Raw genomic sequence first — 14938 nt, 5'->3', positions numbered from 1 at the left:
AGGGTTCATGTATGTACGAGTATGTATACCTACAGCATGTATGTGAGTTCTAAAAAGATTTAGATGTAAGAGGTAGAATCCTACATCGTCCCAAGTGACTCTGGCTATGAATTTTCAAATGTGATTTTTTACGTTTTAGTTTGGTTTTTTGTAGGGCATTCGTGTTTTTTAATTATGACTTGTTTACTTTGGCATAGCAGCGGCAATTCAAACGACGAGCAGCGGTCGTAGGTGTGCGTTTTGCCGCTGGACCTCCTTGTTTTGTATCTACTACTTTCAAACCATTACCAAAAAAACCGCTGCGCCTCGGTTGCATTCTTCTCTGTAGGTGTGCGCTGCGCGTAAAAATACAGTAATAAATTATTCAAAAAACTTTGAAGCTTTAGAATGTTTTTAGCTCTTTAGCTGCAACGGTGGTACAATTACGACACAAAGGAAGGATAAGATAACGAAACCATTAAAAAATTATGGTTTTCTAATCTGCTTATATGATAATTTTTACGTAATGACGCGTGCTATTTATGCTGTACCAGTGTAACGAGATTACATGCGTCGGTTGTATCTATGTAATTTCGTATAACTAGCAATACTGCATAATATATTCGTATAACTATCTAATCATGCGTAACTGATTGACGTCATTGAAGATGTCATAATACAATTCTTTCTTGTATCAAATTTATTTAAAGAGGTTTGGTCCCAAAGTGAACATGTCCCCCCTGTAGAATTAAATAAATACAATACAAGTGTAAATTAAAAATTTATAACACCCCCGACGATCCAAAGTATTTGAGTTTTCCAAAACATCATTTTCAAATAAATAATTATGTATTTAGGCAACGTCCATCTTGACAGCTTGACATTTGTCTATTGACATAATATTATGAACCTAACAGTTATCTAACCTTCTTTTCTACAAGAAAACTAGAAAAGAGCTGATAACTCTTAAACGGCTGAACGAATTTTTTTAGATTATAGCTAAGAACACTCTCGATCAAGCCACCTTTCAAACAAAAAAAACTAAATTAAAATCGGTTCATTCGTTTAGGCGCTACGATGCCACAGACAGATACACAGATACACAGATACACAGATACACAGTAGGGTTTACGGAACTGGTCCTTTTTTGAGAACCGGGAATTTCGGTACTTTTACCCAAAGGAACCGGGATTTCCCGGTTCTTTCGGTATTTTCGGTTTCTTCGTAGTTTTTTTTTATATAAAACAAGTTTTACGCTTTAGAACTCATAAAAGTAAACCACAATACGCTTTAAAAGTATTTTTTATTGGAACTAATATTGTGTGAGTTTAAAAATAAAATAAAACTAGAATCAATCACTAAGTCTTTCATATTTTGCTTCTATTTTCTATTGTCATACATAAATACGTACTTAGTATTAAAAATAATTATAAATCAGTCAAAAATAAATCAGTCTTCTGGTTAAGTAATTAAGTAATAACTTATTACTATTCTAAATGTTTGAGTAATCCAAGATGACTGCGTAATTTTTACCATTTTAGATAGTTATTACTAATAAAAATTACGCAGTCATCTTAGATTCCTCAAACATTTAGAATTATCGTAAACATTTTTAAATAAATCAAATAAAATAAAACATTTTTAACAAAATATAAATGAACATAATATATTTCCTTCTAAGTATTCATAAAATGTGGCTAAAACTTATAGCCAACTTATTGCAAGTAGGTATAGCTTTTTAAAAGCTTTCTGCTCTCTCACTATAATAGGACCTTAAAAACAAAAGCGCATCTAAACTTTTATCACTCCAACGATATCTTATTTTGTTGCATAGTAAACCATTTCAATCCTTACATTAGTACAAAAGACGCTCCAAGTTTCGAATGGCCTCGAGCATTTGGTTCCCTCTGCGCCCCTCTACACCTCGACATTAATTTACTTTAATTTTTACCGCCATCTAGTGGCGGTAAACTGTACTACGGCTACAGGTCAACCAAGTTAACAAGTTACATCGCTCCACTCATCCCTCGACCGCCGACCGGGCGTCAACTACCTCGTGAGCTCCTGCGATCGCCATCCCCACCGCGGCACGCAGCCGACCTAAGCGACGACGACTACGACGACGCAAGATCCACCGGATATGACCCCGTCTCCGCGCTCGACAGCGAACTCTAGCCGCCGTCGCGCGGAGACCAATCCCGGACTAACAACACCGGATATATAAAGAAGCCCACTAGGGCCGTAAGCCAAGGTGGCAGGCCCTAGCCGGTGAAATCCCGGCTAAAAGATCACCACCAGGGTACAATGTTGCCCTGCGCCTCACCCGGGTAAGGAGGCCATGCCTCGAGGCCCGTACCCCCGCTTGGCCGTTCCGACCAAACGGAGAAGACCCGCACTACTAAGTTAACAACCTCAACATTGGACTAAAGAGAAACGACATAGCACCGATGCGCTTAGCTTTTTAGGGTTCCGTGCCTCAAAAGGAAAAGCGGAACCTTCTGGGAACACTTTGTTGTCTGACTGTCTGTCTATCTGTTTGTGTGTCCGTTTGTCGTGTCTGTCAAGAAAATCCATAGGGTACTTCTCGTAGACCTAAAATCATGAAATTGGCTGGTAGGTAGGTCTTATAGTACAAGTATAAAGGAATAAATCCGAAAACCGTGAATTTGAGGTTACATCACAAAGAAAAAATATTCATTCAAAATTCCAAATTTCATGATTCTAGGTACATCAACAGGAAGTACCCTATAGGTTTTCTTGACAGACACGACGGACGGACGGACAGATAGACAACAAAGTGATCCTATAAGGGTTCCGTTTTTTCTTAACCCTAAAAATATATAAAAAACTTAAAAAACCACCAACACTAAATAGTAAAAGCAATTTAATTTACTATCCAAAAAATGATACTATAGAACTACATTTACTCCTGTATACATAATAATATGTTCGATAAAAAATTAAATTATTTTTTATTTTTAGTATTGGTGGGGGTTTTTTTTATTATGCATAATAGTGATTGATTTATTAGGCAAAATGTCGGAAAAAATACCCGAGTACGGGACCCTGGGACGGTGCGCGAGTCTGACTCGCACTCGGTTGGTTTTTTTTTCCATAGAGCAAAAGCGTGTTAGAAGCGGCAATGGAGAAAATTTAATGTGTGTTGATATCGTAAATGACCTGAATTAATATTTTTTATTGAATTATAAATTAGCACTTGTTTGCTATCTCACCTGGTGAATAGCAGTAGGTAGTAAGTGACGATGTGAAGCGTACTTTGACTTAATTCAGAGTTAATATTGAATCGTGCTATAATGCATAAAATTTAAGAAAGTGCTTGCCATTTAAGTTCTATCCGTCAATTGACATTTGAAAAAACCGGCCAAGTGCGAGTCAGACTCGCGCACTGAGGGTTCCGTACTCGGGTATTTTTTCCAACATTTTGCACGATATATCAAAAACTGTTATTCATAAAAATAAATAAAAATATGTTTTAGAATGTACAGGTAAAGCCCTTTCATATGATACCCCACTTGGTATAGTTATCTTACTTTGAAAATTAAAACACATTTAATTTTTTTTTTTAAACGATGTAACCAAATTCAGGGTTTTCAGATTTATTCCTGTACTTGTGCTATAAGACCTACATACCTGCCAAATTTCATGTCTCTAGGTCAACGGGAAGTACCCTATAGGTTTCTTGACAGACACGACGGACAGACGGACAGATGGACAGACAGACAACAAAGAGATCCTATAAGGGTTCCGTTTTTCCTTTTAAGGGCCGCAACCCTAAAAAGGGTAAAGGATAATAATATGTAAACCAGTGTCCTACCCGTTCAGAGTTCAGACCTGAGCCAATTTGGAAATTGTAAAATACTGACTCGATCGGGGGCTTGATATCGAACTCAGGATCTCCCACTTAAATGCAATAGGTATATAAATAAGATCATGTTAACAAACTAGATTAATTGAATTTAAACACAAGGATGGTTGGTGTGAAATAAAAATGGTTTTGTAGGGGTAATAAAAAGCATATATTTTAATAAATAAAATTGGAGTGTCTGTCTGTAATTTCGAAATAACTACCGCATATTAAGGTCATATGGTTATTTGAACGATACTTTAACTGAATCACACGTTTTTAAAATTTTTGTCTGTCTGTCTGTCTGTCTGTTTGAAAAGGCTAATCTTGGGAACGGCTGAACCGATTTTGACGGTATTTTCACAGACAAATAGAGAATTGACCAGGGAGTAACATAGTCTACTTTTTTAACCGACTTTCAAAAAGGGAGTTGTGTTTTTTACCTATGTACACCGAAATCTCCGAGATTTCTGAACCGATTTGCGTCATTTCTTTTTTAATCGATAGAGGAACTTTGCGACATTGTTTCATAAAAAATTTGGAGTCCAACTCCTCAATCATGATGCTGCAGGGGATCTGACCAATCCACGCGGGCGAAGCTGCGGGCATCAGCTAGTGAATTAATAAAATATATGAAAATGTAATATGTTTGGTATTATAAAAGTGGGGCAGTATTAGTGATTTTCATCAGTTTATTTTAACACAGAAAATTATTTAACTCGTTACTGAAAATTAAATCTGATTCAAAAAATTAATCAGTGATTTAGATATTATTATTTTATTTTTAAATTTCACTCATAACTTCGACCACAGTGCCGAGTGAGAGTGCAGATTGTGAGTTATGAATAAATTTACAAAATACCTACACTTAAAAGAATTCAGAAGTCAATTTAGATGTGAAAGCCCTAAGGGCAACAATAATTTAGTTAATTAAATTAAGTTATTAAAATGTAAGTAAATTTTAAACCCCTATTTACCCCTTTAGGGGGGTCTAATGAATTTTCAGAAGCCCTTTCTTAATGAATGTCTACATAATATTAGCTATCTGTATGGCAAATTTCAGCCCGATCCGCCCAGCTGTGCCTTGATAGATTACACTGATCGATCTGTCTAGATATATATATTCAGAAAAATATCGATTTAAAATATGCTCCCCAATTTTTTCAAATAAAAAGAACTAACCAGTGAATAACGTTTAGATGGATGTCGTATGCATTACCAGCAACCCAAAAAACATTTATTTGAGTCAAGTAGGTATCTATAATTTGTATCTCTCGTCGAAATTTTAATACTTTTACGTACCACATTTTCATTCTCAACACCGGATTGATTGGTCATATCAGTGAAATATTTACAAGCGCTATTTGTGGTTTCCATGTGTAAGCTTTCATCTTGTCTATTGATATCCTCATTCAAACTGGAAAAAAATACTCATAGAGCGAGATGCCAGGACCACCTAACCTTACTTATGTCCTGTGTGGGATAGAGTAGTGTTAGCGTGTACTTTTATCGTACACATATAGCTGCTAGCTTTTGCCGACGGTCAATATACAGATATCAGCTGCTATAGGTACCAAATGTAAAAATATTACTCATTTCTCTTAAAGTGTAAGTGCTGATTGTATGTTTTACAAAATATTGTTAATTTTCAATATTGTAAAATACTTCCTGTCGGCGGCTATTTCCGCCAGACGCTTTAAAGCTTGCAAAAAATAACTTTAATCAAACTCCTTTTACTCTGGAGTCTTAATTTCTACATTTTTATACTCAAGAAACATATGTACATAAAAATCAGCACTCTCAACTTTAAGAAAAGTGAGTAATGTTTTTACGTACCTTTAACATCTGCTATCTTGAGATTATCCGCCAGCACAACCTAGCAAATATGCGTAAGTACGTTAAAAGTACACACTAATACTACTCTATGCCACACATATTGTTTCTCAAAAAGTAAATAAAATATACCCATTAAATTACAAAATCACCAAAGAATTACATGTAAGATAGATCCAATAAGAAAAAAACCGGTCAAGTGTGAGTCGGGGATGATATTAATCAGAACTATGTAATGTATTTACAGGTTTCCCTAAAATTTGCCTTAATAATTGGGCTATATATTTCGACATAATACTATATAGTATATTATACTAAGTACTAACTATTTCTGAAACCGGTAAAGAAGTTTTGCTTTAAAAAACACTCAAGTTATTCTGTCTTTTTTATTTATTTGCCGCCTCTGCCACTTTCATAAGCTGCCGCGAAAACTCTGCGTCATCACTACATAGACTTATAAAACGAAGTCGCGTCCCGCTGTCTGTCAGTCCCTACGTATGCTTAGATTTGCAAACGCTGGCTATGAGATAGGTCAAAAAAGGGTTCCGTTTTTCCTTTTGAGGTACGTAACCCTAAAAATTTATGCCATCAAGAAATAATTAGTATTTTCAAATTTCAAAGGTAACTATTTATAACAAGTGGGGTATCATAATATTGTGAAATCGCGGGTATCATAATATTGTGAAATCGCTTTACTATATTTTTATTTATTTTTATGCACAATAGTTTTCGATTTATCGTGTAAAATTTCGAAAAAATACCTGAGTACAGAACCCTCGGGGCGTGAGTCTAACTCGCACTTGGCCGGTTTTTTTAGCTTCCGTTTTATTATTATTCATCAACTAGGTAGGTACTCACGTTATGGTGGTGTTCCCAGATTCGGATTGCCCGATCTTTGATTCTGGAAATACGGTATTTTGATCTATTGGTTGTAAAACTTGTCTTTTATTCGCTTTTCTAAAATAATAAAAGTAAACAAAGAAACTGTTGTTAGTAACCTACCTATCACCTATAGGTACCTATCGTACAATTTGCAATATTATGAAGGTATATAGTACACGACAAATCGAGATGGCAATCGGGGTGGAGACGCCCCGCACACCCGCACAGTCCCCGTGCTAGCGAGCGGTGCGGGCGAGCGCAGGTGTGCGGGGCGTCCCCCCGCCTCATATTCCAATTGCCATCTCGACCTATCGCGAACTTTAGTCGGCGATAGGTCGAGGTAGGTTATTATAACTAGCATAGCTAGGTCGACATGGCAATCGGGATGGGGACGTCCCACTCACCCGCACAGCCCTAGCGCTAACCCGGTGCGGGATAGCGCGGGTGATGTGCGGCTCATTACCCGATTGCCATGTCAACCTGTCGCGTACTATGAGGTGCTTTTATAGGTACCTCTACCTACTTATAAAATAAGTTTTGACCATTATTGTACTCTGTGTCGGTAGGTAGGAAGTTACTAGGTAGGTAGGTACTTAGTACTTGTACCTACTTACAGTATTTTGCCCAGCTGCTTACAAGAATGACGCAACAAGGAATGGTGTGTGTTTATCTATATACTAATAAATAAAATTGGAGTGTCTGTCTGTAATTTCGAAATAACTACCTCATATAAAGCTCATATGGTTATTTGAACGATACCATAACCGAATCACACGTTTTTGAAATTTTTGTCTGTCTGTCTGTCTGTCTGTCTGTTTGAAAAGGCTAATCTTCGGAACGGCTGAACCGATTTTGACGGGACTTTCACAGACAAGTAGAGGATTCATCAGGGTGTAACATAGGCTACTTTTTTAACCGACTTTCAAAAAAGGAGTTGTGTTTTTCTACCTATGTATACCGAAATCTTCAAGATTTCTGAACCGATTTGAGTAAATTTTTTTTTAATCGATATTCGATCGATCCTCAATCCTGATGCTGCAGGGGATCTGATCACCAAAGTGGATGGGATTTAGAAACTGTCGTCGGTTATAACTTGATATTGAAGGTATATTTACCAAGTAAAGACTTTGTCGCGCGGTACGGATAGACTACTTTTGTCCTGGGAACTCAAAAGTTCCCACGGGATTTCTAAAAACCTAAATCCACGCGGGCGAAGCTGCGGGCATCAGCTAGTTCATAATAAAAAGAAGAAAAGTTTGTATGAAGTAATCTCTGGAACTACTGAACCAATTTTGAAAATTCTTTCATCAGTAGAAAGCTACCATTATTCCTGAGTGACATAGGCCGTACCTATTTATTTTCAAAAAAGCCGTACCTAGGTACGAAGCCGGGGGCGAGGCCGTTTATAGTAAGTAGTAGTACCTAGTTAGTCAGGAGTTTCAATGTTCCACTATGGGTGACGAGGTTTTGGATTCAATTCCAGGGATCGGGCCAAAAAATAGTGTGCCGCACAATATTTTTATGTAATAATAATATGGGAAGATAAGTAGGTACTTACGCGATTTTCATGCTTTCAATCTTTTGTAGTTGAGATCGTTTTAGTCGAGATATTTTCGGCATCCTGATATTTGACTATGATACCTTCGTACCTACCTAACACAATTTAAAACAACGAAATAACTCTAAAAAACACTACTAAGTACCTATTTACTATGGAGTTCACTAATATTTAGATGATAAAAGTTTCTTAAAACTAAAACAAATCATCCTTATTCAATAATTTATAAATAATAATTTCGCTACAATTACACAAAAAATATTTTCCGTAAATCGAGAGCGATTGGCGGGAAAAATTGCGCACATCCACCACGTCTGAAGGGCGCCTGCCGTATGCGTCGCGTCTCCCGCGCAGGGCCGGCTAGGATTATTTTACCGACATGTGAATTTTTCATAAAGAATGTCGAAATAGAATAAAATACGTTTTGAAAGTGTATCATATATATATTCCCTATTATTAAATGTAAGATTTACTTTCATGGTTGCACAGGTAAAGAAGTTGATCCACGATCTTATATGAAGCTACTATTGTATAGTGTTCGTGTATTTATCGTAATAAACGATTATTTAAAAAAAAAAACTCCACATAACTAAAGACCATTAACCAAACTATTGTACATATTTTTTTTTAAATTTTGTTATGTCATTTGTAGGACTAGATAAGTGTTGAATAACAATACTTTCAAAGGAATAATGTCGGCAGGCCCTAATTCCCGAAAGTACCGAAAGAACCGGGAAATCAAATTGATTTCCCGGTTCTTTTTTACTGACAAAAGAACCGGGAATTCCCGGTACTTTCGAGACCGGGATTTCCCGGTTCTGAACCCTAATACACAGACACACAGATACACAGATACACACGTCAAACTTATAACACCCCTCTTTTTTGGTCGGGGGTTAAAAATAGCCATTAATTCTACTACCATTAAATTCATTACATTTTATTTTTTTAAATTAATTATATGCAACATTCTTATTCATTTAAAACGTTATAATATTTTAACGTTACAGTCATAATAATTATTAAATTAAACGCGCCCCCCCCCCCCCCCCCCCCCCTCCTGTAGAATTAAACCGTATACAAAATCATCTTAAAAATATCTTAAATTCTGCGCCTTAGCCCTCTTAATACTAATATATCTTAATGATAATATGTAATTCTTGCCTTTTCGGATGCCGGGTAGGCAAGAATGCTGTGGCCCAAAAAGAAAGTAAATTCGTAAAGTCGTGTCCATACCAGTGAGTTGTGTGTCGAACGCCGCACCTTTATTGTGGAGGCAGCTTCGAATGATTTCTCACCTTAAAACGTGTGTTTCGCCCTTATATCTACGTCAATAGGCAAGGGGAGACGAAGTTACAGGTATCTCTGACTTAAATATTGTATTAGGCCGGGGTAAGATTACCTACGTTTCAGTCACGCAATAAAGTCTGAGACAAAGACGGCAGGTAATCGATATGAATGCTTGGAGTAAAGACGTTTGCGTGTCCTCTAGCCGTCCCTGTACACCTGGATGAGTAGGTATCTAGAGTCTAGGTTTTTAGTTCTGTAACAACGATTATACGCGCTCCGTTCTAGCTTGAATCTAACCATTCGAAACCATTGGTACCTCTACTTAAAAAGAAAAAAAGATTTTTTCGTAGGCTTAGTACGAGTTTGCACCTCTCACCATTGTTGATTTGAGTATCGACACCAGGATTGGTCTTCGTTACGCTCCGACAGTGAAGTGGAGACCAATCCTTGATCAACACTATACCGTTAAATGAACCTAAACTCTTTTGTACTGAGGCTGGTTAGATAAATTAACAAGTGTAAATTAAAAATTTATAACACCCTGACAAGTGAAGGTTACAGTAACTAGAAAAGAGCTGATAACTTTCAAACGGCTGACCAAGCCACCTTTCAAACAAAAAAAAAAACAAAATTAAAATCGTTTCATCAGTTTAGGAGCTACGATGCCACAGACAGATACACACGTCAAACTTATAATATCCCTCTTTTTGGGCCGGGGGTTAAAAAAAAAACAAAACCTATTAGCGCGGTGTGTTTACACACCTTTGGGTAAAAAGACTTAGAAGTTGTTGCCTTAGTTATATCGGATAGGACCCTCAGAAATTATTTCAAGGAACCACAAGTTGATTTTGCTATAATCCGCTGAAACATATAACTTTTATCTAATAAATAAATAGCAAACTAAGCTTGTGGTTGCTTGTAAATCATGGACTTCAGTGAAGTAATGTCTGTCTCTATACATCAAAATTCATTATATTAGCTATTCGACGTTGACATTCGAATCCGATAAACTTCTTTCGAATCGCTCTGGCCAGTACTAGGAAATATATTTACATTTTACATACATTAGCGCGTTTTTGTTCGCTGGTTCCCTTTCAAGAGAAAGTAGATTACCTTTGAACATTTCGTTTACGTATTAACGATTCAAATCGTGAACATTATTCGGTAATCTTATCAACTTCCGAGTATTGCAGTAATACTTATTCCACGTAGATCTGTTATCTATACTTTTGATCATATTATTAAATAATACCCTACAGGAGTCTTTATATTTCTCAATTATTACTACATAATTTACACAGAGAGACGTTTTGAATTTTATAAGATTGAACTCTATAACAGTGCTTCGAAGATTGATATGAGAAGAACTAATTAATAAATGATTTGTTAGTTGTGTAAAACAGCTTGTATTGTTGTGATGTTTTTTTTTATTCGGATACAAGTTAGAGTGGACCTCAAATTGAAATATTTTATAAACTATGCCTATGACTCAGTCTCATTATTCGCTTATTTCTAGGTTTTTTGACACACAGAAGTTGCAAGAATTAGTATTCGTCGGGCCAACTTATATGCTACAGAGCCCAAATACACCAGTTGCCAAACTAAATCGGTGAGTCTAAGGCTGAGATCTATAGGACGCACTTTGACTTTGCTCAAACTTAAGACACTGTTAAAACGAGACAGCGTTATATCGCTGGCATAAATCTGTCTCGTTTTAACTGAAACTTAGGTCTGGGTAAAGTCAAAGTACGCTCTAAAGATCTCTAAGTTGGAATGTCTAAACTTTGCAAAGATTTCAGCTATAATATAGATTCTAAAAATTATGTTTGATTGAGGTGTATAAAAGGAGAAGGTTATCAGTTCGGTACATTTTTTTATTTTCAGAATAATAACTGAGAGCTTGTTGTACAAGAACATGCACTGCTTACAAAAGCTGTCTCTATTGGGTTGTGAAATGGGGACAGTGAAGAACGAAAACGACCGATACACGGTAAGTACAAAATATCTTCTTTTTTAGGGTTCCGTACCTCAAAAATAAAAACGGAATCCTTATAGTATCACTTTGTTGTCTGTCTGTCTGTCTGTCCGCCCGTCCGTCCGTCCGTCCGTCCGTCGGTCGTGTCTGTCAAGAAACCTATAGGGTACTTCCCGTTGACCTATCATGAAATTTGGCAGGTAGATATGTCTTATACAAGTCAAGAACAGGAATAAATCTGAAAACCGCGAATTTATCGTCACATCATTGAAAAAAAAATTTTAAAATATGTTTCAATTTTCAAAGTAAGATAACTATACTAAGTGGGGTATCATATGAAAGGGCTTTAGGTACCTGCACATCCTAAAACAGATTTTTATTTATTTTTATGTATAATAGTTTTTGTTTTATCGTGCAAAATGTTGAAAAAAATACCCGAGTACGGAACCCTCGGTGCGCAAGTCTGACTCGCACTTGGCCGGTTTTTTTATTATTATATTCATGGACCCGTTTGGGTTTAGTTCAGTTCCCACATTTGTAATGACTCAATTATTATAATATAGTAAACACTACTTAAAAATCGTTTCCTTGCAGCACAAAAATGTCGAGTACTATTCGCGGTCATTGTCTTTCAACATAGTTCCTTCACTCGACGACACAGTACTGTCGAGGTGTAACGCCAGCGTCATGGCGTTCTCTACATTGAAAGTAAGTAGCAATGCTATCTTTGATGAAAAATCACTTGATTACGACGCGTTGCGAGTAGAGTCCCTGTGGAAAAAGACTCCGGATGCGTTTGGAAGTAGTCGGACTTACATACGTCAACTAACCACATGAGTACAGCCGGGAGTAGCTATATTGATTACTGTCGTCAAAAATGTCCGTGAAAATATCCGCTCTAACACTTGTCATCAAGCCGATTTATATTTTACATTATCTGAATAAGGTGAATTTTACATTGCAGTGTTCAAGACTTTGTTCTGTAGTCTTAGCCTCAAATTGCTATGCATTATCAGATGATACTTTGTGGGGTATACCAAAATAACTATCCATATTTTATTCCAAATTAACAATATTAGTTATAAAATTAATTAACTTACTTTAAGATTTGTTCGCAGATATTACTGTAACACATGTGCATTTTTGCGTGAAAGAGTAACGAACGCAACACACACACATACAAACATTTATCCGTATAATATTAGTGTGAAAATGCAATTTTCTGTGCTCTATGAACGTATAATTTGTAATGAATTAAGTAAATACGAATTAATAAATTAATTTTATTTCTTGCAGCATATAGTTCTAGACTACGATCGAATGAGCACGGAAACGCTAGAAACTTTGTCAGAACTAAGTCAATTGTCCGAGTTGACACTAAACATCGGTCTCCGAAGACCTCCGACTTTACCAGATGTGGACTGGCGCCGCGCGAACTGCAGTTTACGTGTGGCTTTAAATATTGTAAGTACCCTTACAGCGTTTTAGGGTACCGTACCTCAAAAAGAAAAAGGAACCCTGTAACGCGTATCCATACGAACATAGACACCCAGTCCATTTTTTTTCGCTTTTGACAGTTCTAATTGTATGTGGCCTCTTCTTTTCCTTTAAGAGAGCGAATTTGTTACTGCTTCTTCTTGTGCCTCTTTAAATATAATATAATAATTTCACGTTAATTGATAGACGAACCATTTTTATTGTTTATATTCTTTTAAGTGGAGAAAATAAACTCACCAGCCAACTTACAATCTTTATAGGATCACTTCGTTGTCTGTCTGTCGAGTCAGTCAATTCAGAAGGGTCAAACCCTATACTTCATTGTCCTAGAATCATGAAACGCAGGTAGCAATGTCTTATAACACAAGTAAAGGGAAAAATCCGAAAACCGTGAATGCCAATGTTCACAAAAATCTAAATTAAGTGAATACAAAGATCAATTTGTCCCTTTCTTTCCACATAAATAAGAAAAGAACAAACTATTAAATAAAACGTTTTTCTTCTAGATATCTGCACCACAGAAAGTGTTCAATGAACTTATGGAGAAAGTATTTGTAGAAGGCTTGCCGTTGGTCTCGCTCAAAGTCATGTTTTGTAAGACTGTAAGTACTTTTGTTCTTCATACCTGTCTCATTAATTAGAATATAGGGATGATGACTACTAGTCAAATCATCGACTTTTTATCAAACGTCAAAACGCTCGCTTAGTAAGGGAGCTTGCACGAAATACATAGCACATATACGTATTTTGTGCGAGCTTATTTGTCATAGACATTTGACGTATTTTTTTTATTTAACTTACGACAGAAAGTTGTAACAATAAAAATCACTTTTATTAGGACAGGGAAGCACTTATCTCTATAAGAGATCTCTACCAGTGACCCTTGGCAGTGCGAGATTTTGTAAATGGAGTAGAATAAATCGATAATTTAAAATACTGAACTAGTGCTGTAATGGCGTTTTATGAGCTTGCTAGATTAACTTGTCAACTAAGCGCCTGATATAACTTACAGTTACACTCGGACGTGTTGCAACGCGTGGTGCGTTTATACAAGGCGAGTCTGCGCGAGCTGGTGTGGGCCGACGCGCCCTACGACTCCGCGGATGTATTCCACAGGGTGCTCAGGCAGCAGCGCGTCGTGGAAGAGGTATTATTCGTTGGCATATCGCTCAGCAACACCCGGACGTGTTGCAACGCGTGGTGCGCTTATACAATACTACAGGAAAAATAGCATATTTTGGAGGCAAAATATGTACATCAATGAAACTCTGTTTATAACTTTATCTTAGCAGTAGAAACGAAGAGAATCTGCGCGACCTGCTGTGGGCCGACGCGCACTACGTTTTCGGATTTTTAAATGAATATTATTCGTATGCTTAGAGCAGATACGAGGTAGTAGTGCAACAGGTGAGGCTTGAACCGGGCGACCTTTCGGGTTTAGTTCCGCTTCTTTAACCGTTGAGCTATAGAGGCTCAGTGAAGCAGCAATACAACCGACCAATGTCAAATTACCTCAGTGGCTATCTTTCAGTGTTGAACACCATCACCATCCAAGCGTAAGGATATTTTTTTTTAGTCAGATGCAAATTAGCCCTTGACTGCAATCTCACCTGGTGGTAATTGATGATTCAATCCAAGATGGAAGCAGGCCAACCTGGAAGGGATATGGCAGTTTTCATTAAACCCATACTTCTTTGGTTTCTACACGACATCGTACCGGCTACGCACGGCTTTGCCAGTAGGGTGTTAAGTAGCCACGAGTGAAGCCTCCCACGAGACCAGACCAGAAATTTAGAAATTGTAAAATTCCAAACCTTTGCCGGAAATCGAACCCGGGACCTCCCACTTATGAAACCACAGCGCTTACCACTCCGCCAGGGAGGCCGTCATAGTAATAATAATATTGTGTTCTCATTTATCTTCCAGTTCGCAATGTGTAACGTCAACCCGTTGATATTGCTGTGCTGGCAGTGTACACATCTACGGAGGCTAGTTATCCACGGTCAGTTTCTTAGGGGTGAAACATTATTTTACAAGGAAAATTTACAGCTAATTTGCA

The 14938-nt window shown here is 37.1% G+C and overlaps 1 protein-coding gene and 1 long non-coding RNA gene across 2 annotated transcripts in view; one reads left to right on the top strand and one right to left on the bottom strand.

Annotated features, from left to right (window-relative positions):
* LOC123865639 overlaps positions 1-14938 on the top strand; it is a 33029-nt gene that overhangs the window by 3716 nt on the left and 14375 nt on the right. Inside the window, exons 4-10 of the mRNA XM_045906802.1 lie at positions 10924-11016; positions 11292-11397; positions 11977-12090; positions 12679-12846; positions 13386-13481; positions 13892-14026; positions 14806-14881. Of these exons, the coding sequence (XP_045762758.1) occupies positions 10924-11016; positions 11292-11397; positions 11977-12090; positions 12679-12846; positions 13386-13481; positions 13892-14026; positions 14806-14881 (788 nt within the window). The remainder of the gene's footprint in view (positions 1-10923; positions 11017-11291; positions 11398-11976; positions 12091-12678; positions 12847-13385; positions 13482-13891; positions 14027-14805; positions 14882-14938) is intronic.
* LOC123865640 lies at positions 4920-8149 on the bottom strand. Its single transcript, XR_006796012.1, has 3 exons — positions 8118-8149; positions 6536-6634; positions 4920-5261 (listed from the first exon to the last, which is right to left on the bottom strand). It is a non-coding gene; the product is annotated as an uncharacterized LOC123865640 (long non-coding RNA).

The sequence above is a fragment of the Maniola jurtina genome, chromosome 5 (assembly GCF_905333055.1).
Source record: "Maniola jurtina chromosome 5, ilManJurt1.1, whole genome shotgun sequence".
In the NCBI taxonomy this organism is placed as follows: domain Eukaryota; kingdom Metazoa; phylum Arthropoda; class Insecta; order Lepidoptera; family Nymphalidae; genus Maniola; species Maniola jurtina.
This window is presented reverse-complemented; position numbering and strand designations above follow the sequence as displayed.